The sequence below is a fragment of the Passer montanus genome, unplaced genomic scaffold, assembly GCF_014805655.1.
Source record: "Passer montanus isolate IOZ18808 unplaced genomic scaffold, ASM1480565v1 scaffold17, whole genome shotgun sequence".
Taxonomy (NCBI): Eukaryota; Metazoa; Chordata; class Aves; order Passeriformes; family Passeridae; genus Passer; species Passer montanus.
In genome coordinates this window covers 13,190,334-13,210,707 of record NW_024364270.1, presented here as the reverse complement: position 1 = coordinate 13,210,707, position 20,374 = coordinate 13,190,334, and the positions used below count along the sequence as shown (strand labels likewise).

At 39.4% G+C, this 20,374-nt stretch overlaps 1 protein-coding gene across 8 annotated transcripts in view; it reads left to right on the top strand.

Annotated features, from left to right (window-relative positions):
• The window catches only part of ANKS1B (ankyrin repeat and sterile alpha motif domain containing 1B), a 411,921-nt gene that overhangs the window by 348,496 nt on the left and 43,051 nt on the right, over nucleotides 1–20,374 (top strand). For all 8 annotated transcript variants that reach the window (XM_039703948.1, XM_039703945.1, XM_039703947.1 and 5 more), the window contains 2 exons: nucleotides 13,004–13,111; nucleotides 18,540–18,719. In XM_039703948.1, the coding sequence (XP_039559882.1) occupies nucleotides 13,004–13,111; nucleotides 18,540–18,719 (288 nt within the window). The remainder of the gene's footprint in view (nucleotides 1–13,003; nucleotides 13,112–18,539; nucleotides 18,720–20,374) is intronic.

Genomic DNA, 20,374 nt, shown 5'->3' with positions numbered 1-20,374 from the left:
GTCCTGAACAAGGTATTATTTCCCATTGTTCTGTAAGACAAATGTAGATTGTAATGTTCCACAGTCCTAGCTCTCTCTGAAGATGGGAGCATTCCTTGATGCCTGAGATGAAGCCAGAGATGAAGCATGCAGCAATGCATTCAGCATGACCCTGTTTGCAGCAGTGGAGCTGCAGGACGGCAGCGAAGCAGCTCCAAGCAGGAAGGGCACACTGGGCTGGTGGTAGGAAAATTTGTGCACTGTAGCATTCCACTGTGCTTCAAACTCCTCCATCCCTAAGCCTACCAGCATCCTGGTTTTGATCTGGAGCTTCTGTGTCAGTCCCCAGAAGGCTCTGCCAGCTGGGAACAGTCTTGAAATTCCAGGGAGCTAGTTAGTGCACTGTGCTCTGCTCCCTGTTTTCCAGGCTGAAATATGCATTTTCATATCCTGAGCAATTCTGAAGAGCCAGTACATTCAGTGTTTTCTTTTCACCCAGAGAGTGGCTGGGCTCTGGAACCAGCTCCTCAGGGAAGTGGTCACAGCACCAGACTGACAGAGCTCAAGAAGCATTTGGACAGTGCTCTGAGGCACAGGGGGTGCCTCTTGGGGTGTCCTGTGCAGGGCCAGGAGTTGGACTTCAGTGACCCTTGAGGGTCCCTTCCAACTCAGCTTATTCTATGGTTCTATGATTTGAGAATGTTTTGCTAATTTTACCTGTAATACTTGATCTTCAAGTGTGAAGAATCTGGAGCATTTTCCCCAGTCTGTCCATGCCACACTTTGATGGCAAACACCTGCCTGCAGAACTGTTCTGCTGGTTCTGACCTTTGGGCCCATAGACAGGGAGGGCACCAGGCTCCCGAGGCTCAGCAGGAACATCAGTGCTTGGCAAATTCCTTGTGGTCAGTGTTCATTCACTGGACCAAGTTTAGGGTGGTACACAGAAAAAGTTCCTGAAAATTAAGAAACTTCCCACTGCTAAGTAAGCCTGTGTTTTTTAATGTAGAAATATAACATTTCAAAAGCATATTTTAAATGCAACACATTTCCTTACAATTGTGTTCAGAAATTTGGTTTACTTATGCAGTTGAGTATCCGAGAAAAATCTGTTTGAAAGGAAAATACGGACACAAAATATGAATGGAAAATATTTTGTGATTCAAAGGTTCTTACAGCAGAAACAAGTAAGTTTAAATGTCAGGATTCTTAAAATGAATAAAGGCTTACACTCTTCTGGGTCCAGATCTGGATCACAAATACAGGAAGGATTAAAAAACCCACATAAATGAGATGTATGCTTGAATAGTAGTCTTTCTAAAACTATATTTAACAGTGACTAAATTTAGGCTTACTGACTAATTTGAAAAGCCAAAATGTTATTTAATTCTCTAGTACAACTCAGAAATGCATTTTAAGTAAGTCATGTGAACATACCCTAGGTGGCTGCATATTAGAACATAGCAAATATGTAGGTTACATTATCATGTAATTGTCCATAATAAGAATTTTTTTCTCTTTGCTTGTTATTCATTTAAATCTACTCTTCTGATTCATCATTAATCACAGTTCACGTGGTGATTTGGTGTAAAATGCTCATGACAGGATTTCTTGTTGTAGTGAGTTAATGTGATCTGTACAGTGCACGTTTGTGACAAGATCATATAGCAACTTAATTGGCTTCACAATAATGCCTCTGGCTATTACACCTAATATTATAAATTAAGAGATATAAACATACATGTAAACTAATCTTTTTTTGCTGTAGCAAAACTGTCATCCCCAAAAAACATGGATTTTCATGGCATTATTTCTGACCTGAAAGGTGATTATTTAACATTGTAGTAACATGTGTAAAGTAGGATTAAAATAGAGTATGATCTTCATAATGCATAAATGGGCTGAATCAGTTACATAAGATTTAATTGAAGAAATGTGAATTATTTTGAAAGTACAGATCACATGAGAATATAATGAGCTCTGAGTATATCACTGAACAGCACTACGGGGGAATAATTTGGGCGGGAGGACAAGAGCTACTGGGTATTTGACTGAATCAGTCAACAACAGAAGACAAAAAAGGAATGTTGTGCATAGTAGCAAGAGGAGTGTGTTTAAAAACTTGTAGATTTCTGTCCCCTGGCACCATTACCTTTATATTTCACCTGGTATAATGTGTTTTTACATTGTATTCTTTATGTCCAATAAAGAATACAATAAACTAGGAAAAGAAAACAAATTTCTATTTTTGGTAGGAGAGTTTTGCAAAATTGTATGTATGTTACAATAAATGACTTGCAGAAGAAAGTAAAACTGTTCAAAATGAAGAATTATTGTCAGAAACCAGTGAGGAGAGAACAAGATATATAGAAGTGACCATTTAGGTTAAATATTAACAAAAACCATAATTCAAGAATCATTTGGGTTAGTTGTTGCATTAATAATATTTATAATCATAGGATCATTTAGATAGGAAAAGACCTCTAAGCTGATTGAGCCCAACTGTTAAGCAGCTAACAATGCTAAGTTTAAGTTAGCACTGCCAAGATATTTGCTGAATTACAATATTTAGAATTATAAAAAGGCATGATTAGAGATTGGGGAGATTCTTGACAACATTCAGTGTGGTTTGGAAATCCTTATGGATGTGATTCTGGGCGTCTGACTTCTCGCAGCTTGGGACAGCTCTCCTGCAGTTAGCTGAAGGCACAGGTTTGGTAAGGCTTTTCAGTTTATGGAGGTCCAAATATCCCCTGATGCAACACTCTGCAAAAAAGGACCTGCTGGTGTTACTGCTGCTGATGGGAAAAGTGAGGAATCGAATCTTGGAACTCTCATTCCTTTTTTTTTTTACTTTGTTTTATGGGTGGATGGAGTTAGGATAAAGAACAAGAAAATCAAAGCATGAGCCATGGAGGTGATGTTTATCATCTGTTTGAAGAGAACCTGGCTTTTTCAGGAACTTTTGATAAGGCTGAAGAGAAAAAGGAGAAAGAGGAGAGGTGCAGAAGACATGCTGCTCTACCCTGTATGAGTAGTCAGTCCTGTACAGCCCTTCTCACTGGGAAAACTCAAACAGAATTTGTAGCAAGAAAGCCTTTCCCATGACAACCCATTCATTGATGGGTTTTGCCAGAATGCTTCATTAATAATGGATCTGCCCAAACTGGATTCAGAGGCATACATCTTTTATATTATTTTTCATTTATAAAATAACTTTAAGGACAAGAAGTTTGAGATGACCAAAACTTTGCCAGTTTTCACTGTTAATAAGAAGTTTGGTTTATCTTTTTTTTTTTAACCATAGTACAAAATCAGCCTCATGTTTGGAGAGCTCTTCAGTACAGCTTGCCTTATTCTAATTTGGTAATGTACAAAAATGTTTCTTTCTTAAGCCCAACTAATGTTGAATGTTTAATGAAGGAATCTGCATAAGATGTGTAAGATCTGAACTGCCTTTTGGTTTCGATCTCTCTCAAATCATGCAGACAATAATCCTTTCTGCTGGAATTCGTTGTGTTGCTCAGAGCCACATGGGAAGAATTTGAGCTATTGACGAATGAATATTTTTGCCACTTTATTTGTATCCTTTTGTAACGCCACTTTTTGATGGTATTCCTTCCTGCTCTTACCTCAAAGCATGAAAGAAAAAGATATTTTGAGAAATGCTTTTGCTGTCCCCTTGCTGCCCCTGGCAGAGTTAATCCAGCCATCCTGCTGTGCTTATAGAGCTTGTTCTTTCCCACCCACGGTGCTTCCTCCTCACAGATTAAGAGTCAAAGTACAGGATGATGCTGGCTCTGCCTGTGATGTATGATTCCGCTCTGCCATGGTGGCCATTGCCTTGTTTAAGATAAGGACTATCATTGATACTGTCGTGACAGCATTAAGGCTATGAACAAAGCCAGGATATAAGGGAGAACTAATAGCTTTTTTAAAGCCATATCATGAAAGTGTGCTAGATTAGGGGTTAAGAATCTGGCAAGCAGTGTCACAATCCAAACTCAATGTAGATTAGTCAAAGTTTCTCTTAATTTATTTAAAGCAGGCTGATCAATCAGACTACCTGAAAGAAATCAGTAGACTACTTTAGCTGGAGCTGAGATGAATTGGTAGCTCTTGTGTATGCAGCAGCTTCTTCTGTTTGGTGTTAAAGAGGGAGGTTGATGAAGGGGATGGGAGTGTGAAACTTGGGGAGAGGGGCTGGCATTTAATTCAATAATTGTTTAGTGAGCAAAGATTACAAACCAAGATAGTAAAACATATCTGGAAAAATATTTAGATGGTGAATTTTTTTATTAATGATTTTAATGGTAAAGTTGTATGTCACAACATAACCTATACTGAGTTTATCAGTTGTTCAAAGTTTATTCTTCTAGGGAATGTCCTTGCTGGAAGAAAAGTGATTAAATTGGTCAGATGGTTGTTGCTACAGTGCAGGTAGAGCAATAATTGAGGATCCTCTTTACACCATGTCATAGCTGTTGGTGCATATTTCTTGTAAATTAATGAAATTAAGATCTTCATAGTGGTGACAGTCCTGGATGGCATAACACATGGTGACCAAAACCAAAGCTAAAGCTGCCTATGACAAGCATGTCACAAAAAATGTTCTTCCTTCAGTGTGCCAAGCACTCAATGACAGTGGTATGGCTGAGGGTAAGCGTCCACTCTGTAGGGTGACTCCACACTGAAAACTGTTAAGACAAGAGCTGCTGCGTAGTCAAATACATGAGCTTCTAGACCATGGTTTCTGTTAAAGCATTTGCTTTATGTCTCTTTGCAGTCTTTTTAAATCCTAGCAGCCCTCCTCTTTTGGGTGGTCTGTTGTGAAGGAAGCTGCAGATTCCCTCTAGTGGGTTCATCTTGTTTTTGGCTCATGCTGCTGTAAGCACAAACAGCTGCTGAAAATGAGATTTCCACCTCTTCTTCTTTCCTCCATCTCTGGCTGTACTTTCCAGCCCATTTCCTTGTGCCAATGGTAGCATTTCTGTGATCAAAGAACAAAGAGGATGAGGAGCTGGCCATACAGGGAGCTGCTTCCTGGAGCTGCTCCCTGCCCTCCCAAGTCAGTTTCTGGAGCGAATGGGATCCCAGGAGTGAGATCCCTGGGAGGTTGCTCTGTTGCAAGTTGTCCCACTGCAGGTCAGAACCCCTCCTGTTGAACCAAACCCTGGTATTTCTTTCTGCAGATCTTTCTTCTAAGGAAGCAGTTCCACACAGTTTTCATGAGGTTTATAGGACAATGCACCTGTATTTTGGCAGTGAATTGGGATGGGTTGTGGCCTTGGCATTATGCTGTCAGTTCATAGTAGTAGAGTACTGACATTACCAGTGCTTGTATCAAAGCCTACAAACACTTTTCTGATTTTTATCATGATGATACTTTTACAACTTTTCCCCTTACAAAGTGGGTAAATATTAATGTTAGCAGTAGAGCAAAAATGCATTGTCATATTTGACAATAATGCGATGTCATTGTCATGTAACTCTGGGATGTATTCTGCTGTAAGGGATAAGTGTATTTTGGATTGCTGCATGTCCTGTATGAATGGCTCCATAGCATGGAGCTTGTCTAGAGAAGGGCAGCGGAGCTGGGGAAGGGTCTGGAGCACAAATCTGATGAGGAGTATCTGAGCGAGCTGGGGAAGTTTAGCCTGCAGAAGAGGAGGCTCAGGGGGAACCTTATTGCTCTCAACAACCACCTGACAGGAGGCTGTAACCAGGAGGGGTTGACCTCTTCTCCCAAGTTACAAGTGACAGGACAAGAGGAAATCACCTCAAGCTGCACCAGGGGAGGTTTAGTTTGGATATTAGGAAAAAAAAATTATTTACCAAAACCGTTGTCAAGCACTGGCACAGGTTTCCCAGGGTAGTGGTGGAGTCACCATTCCTGAAGATATTTAGAAGACGTCTAGATGTGGCACTTATGAACATAGTCTAGTGTTGGACCTGGCAGTTTTAGTTCTGTGGTTGGACTCAGTGGCCTTAAGGGCCTTTCCCAACCTAAATGACTTCCATGATTCTGTGGTTCTATGATAGCAGAGCCGGAATGAAGCCATAGCCTCTGTGCATAGATCTGGCTTGAACTAGATATTCAGGAGTGGAATCTATGCTTTTAATGTGAATGTTTTACAATACAGAAAAAGAGTTTTACTAAACTGAAATAATTATGATGCAGAAGTGATTAAGCCTTCATGCATGCATCTGGTAACTGGCAAATATACTGAGAAGCCAAGTCTGTTCTGAATAGCATTTCTTTAACATTTGTTCTGATCCTCAGTCAGATTGTTCTCGCCATTGTTTGGGTCTTCCTTCTCTATGTTGGTAACAGTTTTTCAGCACTCCTTGTATATCTAAATAATGCTGATTTAAAAGAAAAATAAAAAAAACATAGAGGGACTTTCGTTAAACTCTAGTGGTAGAAGATATTTAACACCATCTTAGGTTTTTCACTATTTTTGCTGCAATTTTTACCAGACTATATAATTGCACAATATAGAAGTAAACAACTTCCAATCCTAATATATTAATATCTTTATAATTAATTGATACTATTCACATGTTGCAGAGCTTACCTTTTCATGACAACCTTGGTTATGACTGTCAGCTAGAGTAATCTGCATTTTTACTCCAGGCAGTGAATAGCTATTTGCTTCTTCTGATATTGTAAAAACTCTTATTATTCTATGTTATTAGAAGGTTTTTTTAAAAAAAAAATTTACTTAGTAGAAAAATGTCCCATTCTTTAAATGGGTTGAATGTTTGGGTTTTTTTCCTTTTGCTTGGAATTAAGTCTGCAATGAAAATAGATCACAATCAGAAAAAAGAAGGATCCATTTTAGAGCTATTAAAATTTTCTATAGAGATTTTTATTTTATCTCTTATTTCTCATTACATGAGCTGTATTTCATGCTTGTGTACAGATTAATGTGCTTTGCTGATAATTGCCTATTAAAAATAGATAAATAAATTATTAGCTCATTATGAAATGTGTTGTAGTACCAGTAACTTTAATTATAATTTATCTGCTCTGTAAGTAATCCTGCAAAATATTGTGGGATAACATATTGGTATTGCAATTGCTCTCCTCTAGTGCTGTATGATTAACTCAGAAGACCTCAAGGAGTAAGTACTCCTGGTCTCTGTGACCTCACATTCTTCAGATCTCATCTGAACCATTACTGGATCAGCCATTAGCTCAACACACAGGTGAAAGTGCAAGTCCTCAGTGGAAGGAAGTCTATCTTCTAGCACACTATTTGGGAATGTGTTCCACCTTTCAAATTGTCTAATATTTTTTCTACTTACTTCCTATGAAAATTGAATGTTTTTCTTTATGTACAGACCTGCTTAGTGCTTGCCATTTTTCACATAAATAATATTTTCAGCCTTGTCTCTTAGAATATGTAATCATTGGAACAATCTTGGTTTGTATATATAACAGATCTTTAGGATTTCTGATTTATGGGGGTTTGAGACTAATGTGACAAAAATGCACATATGTGATGTTTATCATTACATCTGAGGCTTGTAAAATGATTGAACTGTAACTTATTTCTTAAGAGGCCACATGTTTAACTTTTTAATTAAAAAATTGTTTTTCAAAAACAGTTCAGCATGTAGCCTGAGACACATCCTCAGAAGTCAAAGTGGCCAGGTATCAGTCTCAACCAGGTCTTATTTCACTGCATTTTCCTGAGTTTTTAAAAGGAAATATTAAATAGATTTTTTTCACTTAAATATTAATGTTTATTGATTACAAGCACAAAATTACTGTTTTTACCTTTAGTGGAGCCAAAATACTAGCACCTAGATATTTTACGTTAGCCAGTTTGGAAAACACTTTAATGATAAAAATGGCTTGATTGGCCAAGGCAGGACAAAGTCTGTCCTCAGAACCACTACAAAAAATAATGAATTCTCACCTGCCTCAGTCTGACCAGGGGTGGCAATGGCAAGTTTACTTGGAGGAGACTCCTGGCCTTTGCTTTCTCAATGCCCTTAAATAGAAATCTGCATCTCAATTATTTATTTGAGTGATAGGGGACCAAACAAAGATCAGTTCCTCATGATAACTTATAGAAATGGGACTTTGAAGACAGCCATTGGCTTTGTGAAATGCTGCCATCAAGACAACTGACATCTGTTTCCAGTTGGGTAATTAATTCCAGAGGATTGTGATGCATATTTTATATCCTTATGATATGAAATCATTATGATATGAAATAATAAGTATCTTACAGATGTCTTCCTAGGCATAATAAACACTTGCTTCCCCTGCAGTTGTGGACAGCAGAGAAGTTGCAGCAAGGCTCTGACCAGCAGGATGCTTTGGTGCTTCTCAGTTGCCATGTGCTGAGAAAGGGCATGAAGTAGTCATGTAGAAGTCTAATATTATTTTAGTGGATTTGGCTTTGTCTGGTGCTGCTAAAGCCACTGGGCATTCATAGAATCACAAAGTGGTTTGGGTTGGAGGGGACCTTGAAGAGCACCCAGTTCCATGTCCCTTGGCATGGGGTCCAGCTGCCACTAGATGAGGTTGCTCAGAGCCCCATCCAGCCTGGCCTTGAGCACTTCTAGGGATGACATATCCACAGCTTCTCTGAGCAACCTGTTCCAGTGCCTCACTATCCTCACTGTACTTTAATATCTAATCTAAACCTGCCCTCTTTGAGTTTAAGTATCATAGCTGACTTGGGCCTATTTAATTTTCAAAATATACCAATTATTACACCAAGTAATCTCGGTCGGTATGCAGAATATAGAGTTTTTTGACCTTTTTTGTTTGTTGGGAGGTTTTGTTTGTATGTTTTAACTGTTAACACTGACAGCAGTTCTATGCTTAGGTAAAATTTACCCTGAAAATTTATACAAGTATATTTAATCCTTTTGTAATTTTCAATTAAACCAATCCCATTGGTCAGGTGAGCTGTACAGTTGATCTGGAGTCACTTTCAGGGTATTCTGGGCCCTGCCATGTTTTAGGATTAGACCTGTAAGGCAGCGTTGTGACAGGAGAAGGGTAATAATCAAATGTATCCCTTCATCTGTAATTCCAGATAGCTTGGAGTTCATTTCAATATGACCAGCAGTAAAATGGTTAATAACATTGATTTTAGGAAGTGTTTTGAGCTGTTTTCTTGCAGAAATAGGAAGATCCCACTTTTTTGGCTTGCATTTACCATTTTTTCTTGAATTCTGGTGTCTGATGCTGCTACCAGGGAATCACTAGCACTGTTCTGATCGCTCTTTAATTTTATATTTTGTAGTGGTTCCTAGTGTCCAATTGCTGCTACACATTTAGTTCAGACCTCTTGTGCTATTATGATCCTAATTTCAGCCCATACAAAAATTTTTCAGATTATTCCAAAGGAAGGAGAATTAATGTCTTGAATTTCACTAATCTTTTTCATATTCTGGAAAAGAAAAAAAGCAGAATCATACAGTATTGAATATTATTATTCAATAAGAGAAAAGATCAGGCAGAAGAATGTTGCAGAAATAAAGCTCATTTTTAGGTGGAATAACTTGTTAATTCGAGCATTTGCACATACACAGTCATCAGGGAGTTATTGGGCTACATGTATCTTTTGAAACATCTGTCAACTAAGCTAGGGATCTAAATGCAAAGTGTTACATTGGTTATATTTGTGGATTTCTTACATTTCCTAGTGGAATTTCATTTTGTATGCTAATCATTGCAGAGTACAGAAGTAAAAATAAGATTAAATTTTTGTGCATGTGTCAGTGCTTTGGATGAATGACTTGCCCCATTCTCTTTTAATTGTATTGCGACATCAAATGCATGAAATGGAGTAGTGTCATTCGTGTCTTGGGTATCCTGCTGTCAGTGGGGAAAGAAGCATGTAATTTACATGCTTTTTTTTTCCCCCTCTTTTGTCCCAGTGATGAAATAACATACTGTGGACAACCTTGAGCTACTCTGAGCAGTTTGACGACATGTTGTTGCTGACTCCTGCAGCCACACTGCAAAACTCATGTCATTGTTGTGTAGTAAGTGAGCTACAATTCAGTGACAGAATGCCTCACTGCATGACACTTAGGTGCTCTGTATTGACCGGCTTATTCAGTGTTAGTTCAGTGTTCCCTGTAACCTGATTTATAGAAATTATATACCAGGAAAGCTAACTTGTGGGCTGTTTAAGTGCAAGGCTTTCAACAGTAACATATTTCTATGGCACTGCTTTAGGCAGCTGTACCATTCCACACTCTTGACCTATATTTGTGATATTTGACATTTTTGATAAATACTGTCAAGGATAATCCATCACAGGACAAGTTTCCAGAGTTTCAGGATGTTTGTTAAACCGTCATAATTCAAATATAGAAGTGTTTCAGAAAACAGTATTTTACATTGAGAAACAGGTTTTCCAAGTAAGAAAATTGCTAGGGAGGAATTTCCAGAAGAATACAGCTGTCCTCAGTTAACAGAGTATGTGCTCCAGATGAGACTGGGATGCAGCTGCCTGTTGCCTGGGGACCATATGTTTCTGTAGGTTGCATCCTTAACTCCCTCCCATTCACATTTGGGGTGACCTCCATTATAATAGAAAAACAAAATGTGGAGTCAGCTTAGCAGTGCCTATGGTGTTTAAAGATCTGTAATACTAAATTGAGAACAGTTTTTGAAATAATTTAGTCATTGAGACCTGTCTGCTGATCTCTTATGTGTGCTGTCCCTCAAGACTCATGTCCTTTTCTCTCCCATTGTTCAACAGCTCTGTGAAGTCAAAGAACATTGCTTTGTGTGGTTTGATATAGCTAATAAGGCAGGCAGAGTGCTGAGGACCTTGAAACAACCCAAAGAACTTTAGCTTGGCTTAAAAATCTCTGGATAAATGATCTTGTTGATGGGGAAGCATTATGAAAAAAAACAAGTTCACTGAAGTGCATTACTTGAGTAATGCTTAAAGCAGCTGTGGTTCATTCACGTGTTTCACATAGTTAAATACAGAGATAAACTGTGCACCCTTCTGTTTAACACTCAGTGTAAACTGAATACATAACTAAGTCTCCTGCATGCCTCAGGCATTTCTCTGTGTGCTGCATTATCTCAGCTTTGCTCGTGCTTCTCTAGATTTAGGCTGCAAGGATAGCACATAGCAGGTTTGTGGGACCGCAGCTTGTGTCTGCTGCTGAGCTGCAGGGTCTGCCACAGCCCTGTAAGCTGCCTCTGGAGGAAGGCCTCCATCTGCTTCATGTCATAGCCCATCACTTTGGAGATGTGGGCAGCAAAGAGGTCATTGATGTTCAACAGTATCAGATAGCACAGAGACATCTAACAGAGGACACGTGGATGGATTCGTGTGCACATGGATGGGCAGGATAATGGATGGGTAGGCATGGATACCAGAATAATGACAGCGTGTTGCTGCACCATATTTTGAGATACTGCCTCTAAGAGATGTAGCAGGAGACTTTCTGGGGTTTGGGTCTTGTTTGTTCTCATGAATTGCAGCTCTTAGTGCTAGCGCTTAAGCTGAGGTAGTTGTTCATTTAAGATGTAGCATTTCCAGGTTTTTTGGGGACTATTACTTTTTCTAGGTTGAGTGAGAACTTCCTCTCAGCTGAAGGGTGTTGACACACGGTGGTCCTAAATATAGTGGGAAGTACTGTTTTCTGAGAGGGAATGGAGGCAGCTCTGGAGTATGAAACCACATGTACAGTCTGGAGGAGTTATGTAAGGACACTGCTGTTTGCAGAGCAGAGGCTTTGCTGCTACAATTAGTGCTGCTATACACTCTACACTACAGCCATTAAAGAATACCATTGAAATATGTTATTTTTCCCACCAATACTTAAAATTTCCAACTTGCTGCTTCTGCTTCCTGAGGGCAGTGGTGGTTTTGTATGAGGCAAGGACACAGAGAAATACAAATGAGGAGTAGTTGCTGTAAATTTGGGGCAACTTTTTGGCAGCCTTCTCAGAGTGTGGACAAGCATAAACGGGTGGACCCACTGATAGACCCATTTCTGTGGAACAGAGATTTTGCATCTGATAAAAAAAGTAATACAACTCCAGGGTAAAAGTTTGACTACCCAGTGTTTCTTACACAAGGATGATTCTACATAATAAAACAAACTGTGTGAGATATTTGGAGATTACCTATGTGTATGAATCTACACATACCAGTAGCCAAGGGCAACCCTCAAACCACAGCTGAAATGCAAAGGATGGATTTATTTCATTACCTTGATAACCACACCAGGTGACAGAGGGACAGGGACATGGCTCCATTGTAGCTGGCAGGAGGAATGGGGAGGGCTCCTGTCTCTCGATAACACAAGGCTTCCCCCATGTCTGTGAGAGTGTGTTATCTCTCCACAGGACTTCCACTTCTCAAAACAGGCAGGGGATGAACAACATTCGGCATAATAAATGGACTTTTCCCACACCAACAATTTTAGCATTCCCAGCTGCAAGGTCACTTTGAGAGAAACTATTCCTTCCTCCTCTGCCAAATCTTGCAGTTTTAACTCTTTCCTAGCCTGTGAAAGGCATTTAAAAGTTGCAACATTTACTCATCATACAATTCCTTTTTTCCCTTCTTGCCTTCTCTAAGCATTCACTGGCTTTTTCTCACTCGTTTCCTCATCCATCCCATGAATCACTGTAATCCTCATCACTCACTGTTTGCATGCACCTTTGCATTTCCTTCTCCAGTCTTCTCATCCTCTTCCCTTTTTTTCTTCCTGCTCTTCTGCCTTCTCTTTATTTCATTTTTGTTTCCTCTTTACTCATGTTCGAGTCTGGTTTTTTTCAGTTTTCCACACCTATACATGCTCTAGTTTCTTCATTCATTTTATAGTGTTTTTTCTCTGATCTCACCTCTCATTTTCTCTGCTGATTGTTTGCCTTGCACAGTTCCCTGCCTGCTCAGCCTGTCTTGAGGTCTAACTTGTTAAAAGGTTTAAAGAGAAAATGGCTTCAATCTGAGTGGATGTTCATGTAATGGTTGCCATGTGCTCTTTTAATGATGTATTTTTGATATTATTTCAGGTCTTAAAAATTAGCTTGATTGGCCACCGGAAGCGTGTTCTGGCATCTTTGGGAGACAGGCTTCACGAAGATCCTCCTCAGAAACCACCTCGGTCAATAACCCTCAGGGTGAGTCCCCATGAAAATTTGGTTGCATTTCTTGACAAGTCAGCAAGGGTTTCATAACATTCACATGAAAACAATGGCTGCTTTGAGTGGGGTTCAACTTACCTCCCTTCAGAGTTGTACATTATGGACATCTTAGGCTGACCTGCTCTGTCACACCTTCCCATATGGCCAGCAGAGATATACTGACATTTTTACAGGGTGATCTGTGTGACCCATTTCAGATGTCTGCCTTAGGATATGTAAAATCTTAGAAGTATCAGCTTATCTTTGCTAAGGAAACTGGCTCAGGACCAGGGATGTAAAATATGCACGTCTTCACCTGCCCACAGGATTCCCAGCCCAGCCAATCCATATTGCAGGAGAGTTACCATTTTCCTTTCATGTTTTCAAATGTTTGCACTTACTTTTCAGACATATGCTTTAAGCTTTCTTTAAGCAGAACACCTTGAAAGTATTGAGATAAAAATGTCATTAAGGTGTCTCTGTATATCAAAAGTTTCATCATGTTTTTAATTTTCATTTGTATTCCCTCTTTCAGAGACCTCATTGCAATGTCCCTGGGGTTTTTCCACACTTGACCACATTTAATCTCCTCTCATTACACCACCTTCACTCAGTTTCTCCAATCCAATGCCTTTGCTTACTTGTTGTCTGCTGCTCTTACCAAGTTTTGGTCTGATGGCCACTTCCTACTGCGTTCTGTCCAACAGAGTTCATAGCAACATTTTTATTTTGATATTTTAGGTCACACCTTTCGCATTTGATTGGATCCATTATTTTCATGAGGCTGTATTTCTGACAGGAATCTTGTTTGGGATTAAATTTCAAAATGTCAGAGAGTGTCTGTGCTCCCAAGTTAAATTTCCTGGTGTAAAGAGAAATACAGAAAGACAGAATGAGGGCTTATTCTTAAGTGTATTTAAAATTTCTGTGACCAGCCTGTTTTCACCCTGCTTATTCTCAGATGCCCCATACAGACATTTTAGATCCAACCCCTTAATTCAAGCTATTCCCAATGCCATATTTTAAAAGGTCTGACAAATCTGTAATGTGCTCTAAGGCATATTGCACAAACTTGGGGATGTTTTTCTTGTATTTTATTTTTATGTATTTTGTGAATGATTCCTGATGCATGGCAGGTGTTAAAACACTCCAAGGAAACAGAAATAGATAAAAAGGCAGACTTTTTTGAATGCCTTCAGTACTCTGGACTGGATAATTAATTCCTACTCAGCAAGTGGGAAGGTTTCCACAGTCCACATTCTTGGTCAGGACTGTATATTCTCAGTTGATATGGAAGAGAAAACTGGATGTCCTCCATCTGTAGTCAGAATGATAAAAAGTAGTCTGCTGCTGCACAGCTAGAGTTACTGATGCGGGCCAGTGCTAAATGTCATTTATCACCTCTTGGAATTGGAGTCTTCACAGAGAATCCTAAAGAGGAGGACATGCATTTGGAATGAAGTTTTTCTTTCCCATCAACTGCTACTATGCCATTTCACACGAAACAAAGACATAGTGTTTATTTTGTAGTCTGCAATAATTTGTATCTTGAAAATTGGCTTAAATAAACTGTCTGCTGCTGCTGTAAGATTGATTTATATAGAATCACTGAACAGTTTGGATCAGAAGGAACCTTAAAGATCATCGAGTTTCAACCCTCTTTGCCATGAGCAGGAGCACTTTCCACTAGATCAGGCTGCTCTACATCAGTAGAAAAGGGAGTTTGTTATTTTAAAAGTTAAAAGTTATTTTAAAACTTAAAACTTAAAAGTTCCCAAGCTCAAGCTAAGCAATGCTAGTGCTTCATCTTTTTTGACTGTTTTTGTATTAGCTTTTAAAATATTTCAAAGTAGAAGGTTAAATATTGATAAAAAGCAAAAATTCCTTAAAATCTTAAAAATATCCACGACATATTTTACTCCCTGTTGTTTGTTACTGTGTACTAAGGAAACACTATTTTGATTTCAAATATAGAATATTCAAATATATATATGTTACATATATAATGTTATATATATATTATATATGTTATATATGTGTGTTATATATATAACATAAATATGTTTTATATATATGTTATATATGTGTGTTATATATATAACATATATATGTTTTATATATGTGTTATATATAACATATATATATGTCATATATATATGTTGCATCTATATACACACAGACAGTGTACAAATATACTTTTCTATACACAAAAGTATAGAAATTGCTGGATCTTGGGTTACCTATGCAATCTTGCTTTTTTTCCTTGAATGCATCTTTTCCTTGAGTGATCTTTAATTACAGGACCAGTTTCCATGTTCTCCATGGGAGCCATTCCTCACCCAGTCAGCAGTGGAGGCCAGAATTTTAACTGAAGGACCAGCAATTTTGGCAGAAAATTTGGAGAAATGTTGCAATAGTAATGATATTTTGACACAAGAATTAGTTCACTGGAGAGAATTCCCAGTTTCAGGTTAGACAAACATCTGTGGGACATGAAGTGTGCCCAGGCAGCTTGGGAAAAGATCTCTTAAGCTCCCTTCCAGCCCTGACCTCTGTGGTTCCAGGTGTACATGAGCAGCAGGTCTGAGAGGGGATGAGGCAGATTTTGAGAGTGAAATATGTGACCAGACATCCCTGCAGGTGATGTGTCCCTGCATTCACAGCCAGGTAGAAACACGATATGAGTACCTGGTGACTCACAGTAGCCATGGTAGCACCTGCTAGGGTGTCCGTGCCTGGTCTGCAGGTTTGTTCAAGGAGGTGAAAAGGTGGGTGGGAGTGAGGAAGAGGAAGGAAGGAAGAATGGGAGACAGGCTCATGATTAAAGGAATAGTTATAGCTATGGAAGGATAGACTTACACCTGTTTTTGCCACAAAAAATTTGGATAATTCATGGTAAGTTATTTAATTAATTGCCTCCTAAACAGACACTAATTGTATGTTACTGACAATCTGCATATTTGACTGGAGTCTTGAGTCTGATTTATACAAGTGCTGAGTACACAGTGCTGAAAATTAGATCAACAGACGTGGAGTTTGGAACTCAAGCACTTGGGAAATCGAGAAATAGATGTTGTAATTGAGTGACTGGTACTTTGTTGTCTGAATGTCTCTGGTCACCCACACTAAAGCAGTGATTATGAAATGTCAGAAGTCACAGGTGTGGTGAAAATTAATTGATTGACATTTGTAAAGTACTTATGAGCATCATGACTATGACGGTATTAATCATCTTATCTTCAGAGCAGGATTTTAAAAGGGTTTAGGAGAGAGGTTTGGGGCCATGAATCGAGGCAAGAATAAAATACTGACTACACGGTAACTAATGATAACACGGTGCTGAGTAGATGACAACACGCTGCACAGTTGAGGATCCATCTGTGCTGTGAAGGACAACTTTGAGAAAATAGCATAGAATTGTACAATGACATACTGTTCCATAATGCAGAGGCACAGTAATTCTTTAATTTCTTGAGTTGGTAGTTCTTGTCTCTATTGCCTTGCCAGCAATCTTCCAATATAGATCTCAGAGTGAATTTCCTCCTCATATGCAGTTTGATAAAATATGAAAAGCTCAATGAGGGCTGGAATCTCTATGTTCATCTGTCACTTTGATACACTTGTGGCCCTGCAACAGTGGGTGAATCCTGATTCAGAGCAGAGAGAGGTTACCCACCTGGCTGAAGCAGCAGGTAGTGCTCACTAAAGAGGATCACTTGTTTGGTACCCGTGTACTCAGGTTATTTTCAGAGCAGAGGTGTGTGCACCATGTTGTTAGGCCAAGGGAGGGTGAGTTTAGAGGTTATGCCTCACCAAACCTACTGAGCATGTGCAGAATACAGCTTTCCAGGAGCTTTTAACTGGGCCAAATGTAGGTGGGTTTTTGTGAAGGAGGGAAAACATTATTCCTAAGAGGAAAATACTATTTTCTTTGCCCTGGGAAATGTCTAGTGCTTGTCTCAGATCATAGGAAAGCCAGATATTTTTTTTTTTTTAATTAAAATTCCAGTTAATTAAAAATTACTAAAGAGCTATATTTTTGTAACATTTTTCTTGTTGGCAACATGAACAACAAGAAAAATGTTGTACTAATCCCTTATTGTGTTTGCAAGGAATAATGTTACATAGACTTCTACACTTCAAATATTGACATCAGGCATTACTATGACTTGAACTTTCCTTTCCATTTGGAAGAGATTACAAGTCTCTGATTTCTTACACCAGATCTTGTTTCTTAACAGCATGGAGTAAAGTACCTTGATGCTTTTCAGAACTGGGCTTGCTTCAGTGTGATCATGCATGAATCATCCACTTTAATTCTCTCTTTAAATAAAAAGGCAGAACTTTTTTACCTTCCACACTGGGGCAGGTTTTTGCTTGTTCCACCATCTTCAGGTTCCCTTTTGTTGCCGAGTATTGAAATAGAGTGGTTTAGAGAAGGTCTGCACTGAGCAAACCTGCTCCTGGGCACGTTCTGCCCAGTACCCCATATCCCAAGAGAAGAACACTTTCCCTTCAGTTGCTGTGAGAGTGTTTTCCTGCTCACACAGGGTGGTGCTGGTGCAGACTGGACAGTGCACTGCAGCTCCCTGCTCCTGCTGATGGAGCTCCAAGAGAGTGTGGGACGCTGGACCTGGGCACCAATGTTTGCACCTGGTTGAACCAGTCATGTCATGTACGTGAGACTGGGTGTTTCCAAACACACAGCACCATGTCTGGCTGTGGGCAGTGTGGTGGCAGATCCTGGTGAAATGTACACCAGGAGGACCCGTCTATTTATTAGGTAGCACTTGTGTATCAATTCTGTGTGGTATTTGCACACTGACTGATACAGGGTTACAGTTCAGTAGAGGTAACAAGAAAAGAAATATTTGTACTCTGATGCTTTCATGCATTCCAGGAATTGGTATTTAGCTCGTGTCTGATATCTGGTACTTCAAGTTAAAATGGATGTTCTGCAAAACCTATAAAAATTGCAACAAAATGTCTATACTGTGTAAATGGGCATGCGTTTCTTTTTTCCAGCAAGAGGTGTTGCTAGTGTTCAAATCATTTTCACTGCTCAGAAGCAGTGAGAATGTATTTCATCTTACAAATAGCTAATCCTAAATAATGGCTTTATTTGGGCCTTGACAAGAAGTAGCTCGCTGTTTTATCTCCAAGAGAGAGTATATATTACACAAGGAGCTTTTGGGGAGGAAATTTGCCACTAGTTCATGTAATCAATGAACTATTCTTCCTTCTAAGTGGGCTCTGCACTTCAGGTAGCAAATCTCAAAAGTTCATCCACAGTAACCTCTACTGCAGGAATTGTTCCATAATTTTTTTTTAGTGTGAGAAGCAATTCAAATACACTTTTAAATGTGTGATTTGAAGTCAGCAATCTGCTGTTCTTCTTACGCTGCATTTTTCTTTCTCTGTCCAGGAACCCAGTGGTAACCACACTCCTCCTCAGTTGTCTCCATCACTTAGCCAAAGCACTTTCACTACTGGTGGCTCCCTGGACGTTCCCCACATTATCATGCAGGGCGATGCAAGGAGAAGAAGAAATGAAAACTATTTTGATGACATTCCCCGGTCAAAGCTGGAGAGGCAGATGGCACAGGTAGGACTAAAACCGGTGCCGTTAAAAGGTTGGGCCTTGCTGCTTTTGGTTACAGGACTAATCCTGACCACAGCAGTGGGTTGGATACGAAGGCTGAGTTGTAAACAGTGAAAGCTGACAGTTTTTCCAAGCTGTCTGTTCCAGCTCTCTATATTTCAAGCAGTGTAAATTGATGTGTTCATGTATAATTTCTCCTCAGACGCAGAGGTCTGGGGGTCTTTAGATGCATGGAGGCTGAGCTGAAGGTGGCTTCTGTGCACCTTCCTCCAGCACTGACTCTGCCCCTCATTTTCATAATAAGGTGCAGATTCCTGAAATTCTGAGCAACCTAGATCAAAGTAAGCTTGCATCAGTTCACTGCTGGAAACTCAGAGGACTTGAAGGGTGATGATTGCTGCATTTATTGATGGGAAGGGTCAGCATTCTGCAAAACTGTGATCTGGGGATATACTTTGATTATTTAAAAATAAGATTTAACTATGCAAAAAATTATTTGAATAGCACTAGACTCAACTGGGTGTTAAACTGTTCATGAAAGAAAATTTAAGGTAGCCTCCATGTCTAAATTTTTTTCACCCAACCACTAAAAGAGTACTGATAACTTTAAATTAAGCATACAGTGAGTAATGCCACAGAACCATAGAACCCTGTAGGGTGGAAAAGACCCTTAAGGTCTTCAACCCTTAACTCAGCACTGCCATGTTCACCACTAAACCATGTGCCAGAGAGCCACATCTACATGTTTTTTGAACAATTCCAGGGATGATGATTGAACCACTTCCCTGGACAGCTCACTCCAATGCCTGACCACCCCGTTCAGTCAAGACATTTTTCCTAATATTCAATCTAAAGCACAGTAAATTATGCATGGACAGTCTGCTGGTGAAAATGCTTTAGAATGAGCTCAACTGGTTTTAAGTGATACCTATGATGATGAAAGACAGCCAGGTCTTATGCTGCATGCTGGAAGCAGGACTTTGATTTGCCTTCAGAAGCAGATGGGCAGCCAGGGCAGTTCCTGGAGCAACTCATTCCACGAAGGACCAGGTTGCTGCATGCTTCCCTGCATGAGGCTTCCCAGCAGTGGCTCTGCCTGCCACAACCCAAAATAGAGCCTCTGTCCAAAATTCAGCCTCAAAATGGAAACAGCTATGCAAATAACTGTATTATAATGAACAAAAGGCTGCAGTCTGTCAGCTAATTATATGAACAAGAAGTAATTAAATAAAAACAAAGAAAACAAGGTGCTGCCATTACCTGGGAAGACAGAAACAAATTGAATTCCATTTGTTTAGAGGACATTTCTAGGGAAGTGAAATTGTATTTGGTTGGGCGGGGCTATTGCCTTGCCCTTTTTTAATCTAATTTTCTGCTATAAAATCTTGTACAGAATTAAGGAGAAAGTTGCTGAGTGAATGAGCTTGTTCTCAAACCAAAGTCTGCTGGGCTTTTGTGGCAAGAATATGGTTGAGCTGAAGTCCAGCAAAGAAAAGACAGGTTCTTAATATGAAAATATTTCTTGAAGGTCATGAAATTTAGGTGTTTGAGCATAAAATGCATATTTGCTAGTGGCTGAATACACTGGTTTGTCTAATTAGTTCATTTTATCACTTTGCTTACAAATCCCTATGCCCACTACCTCTTTTAGTCACTAG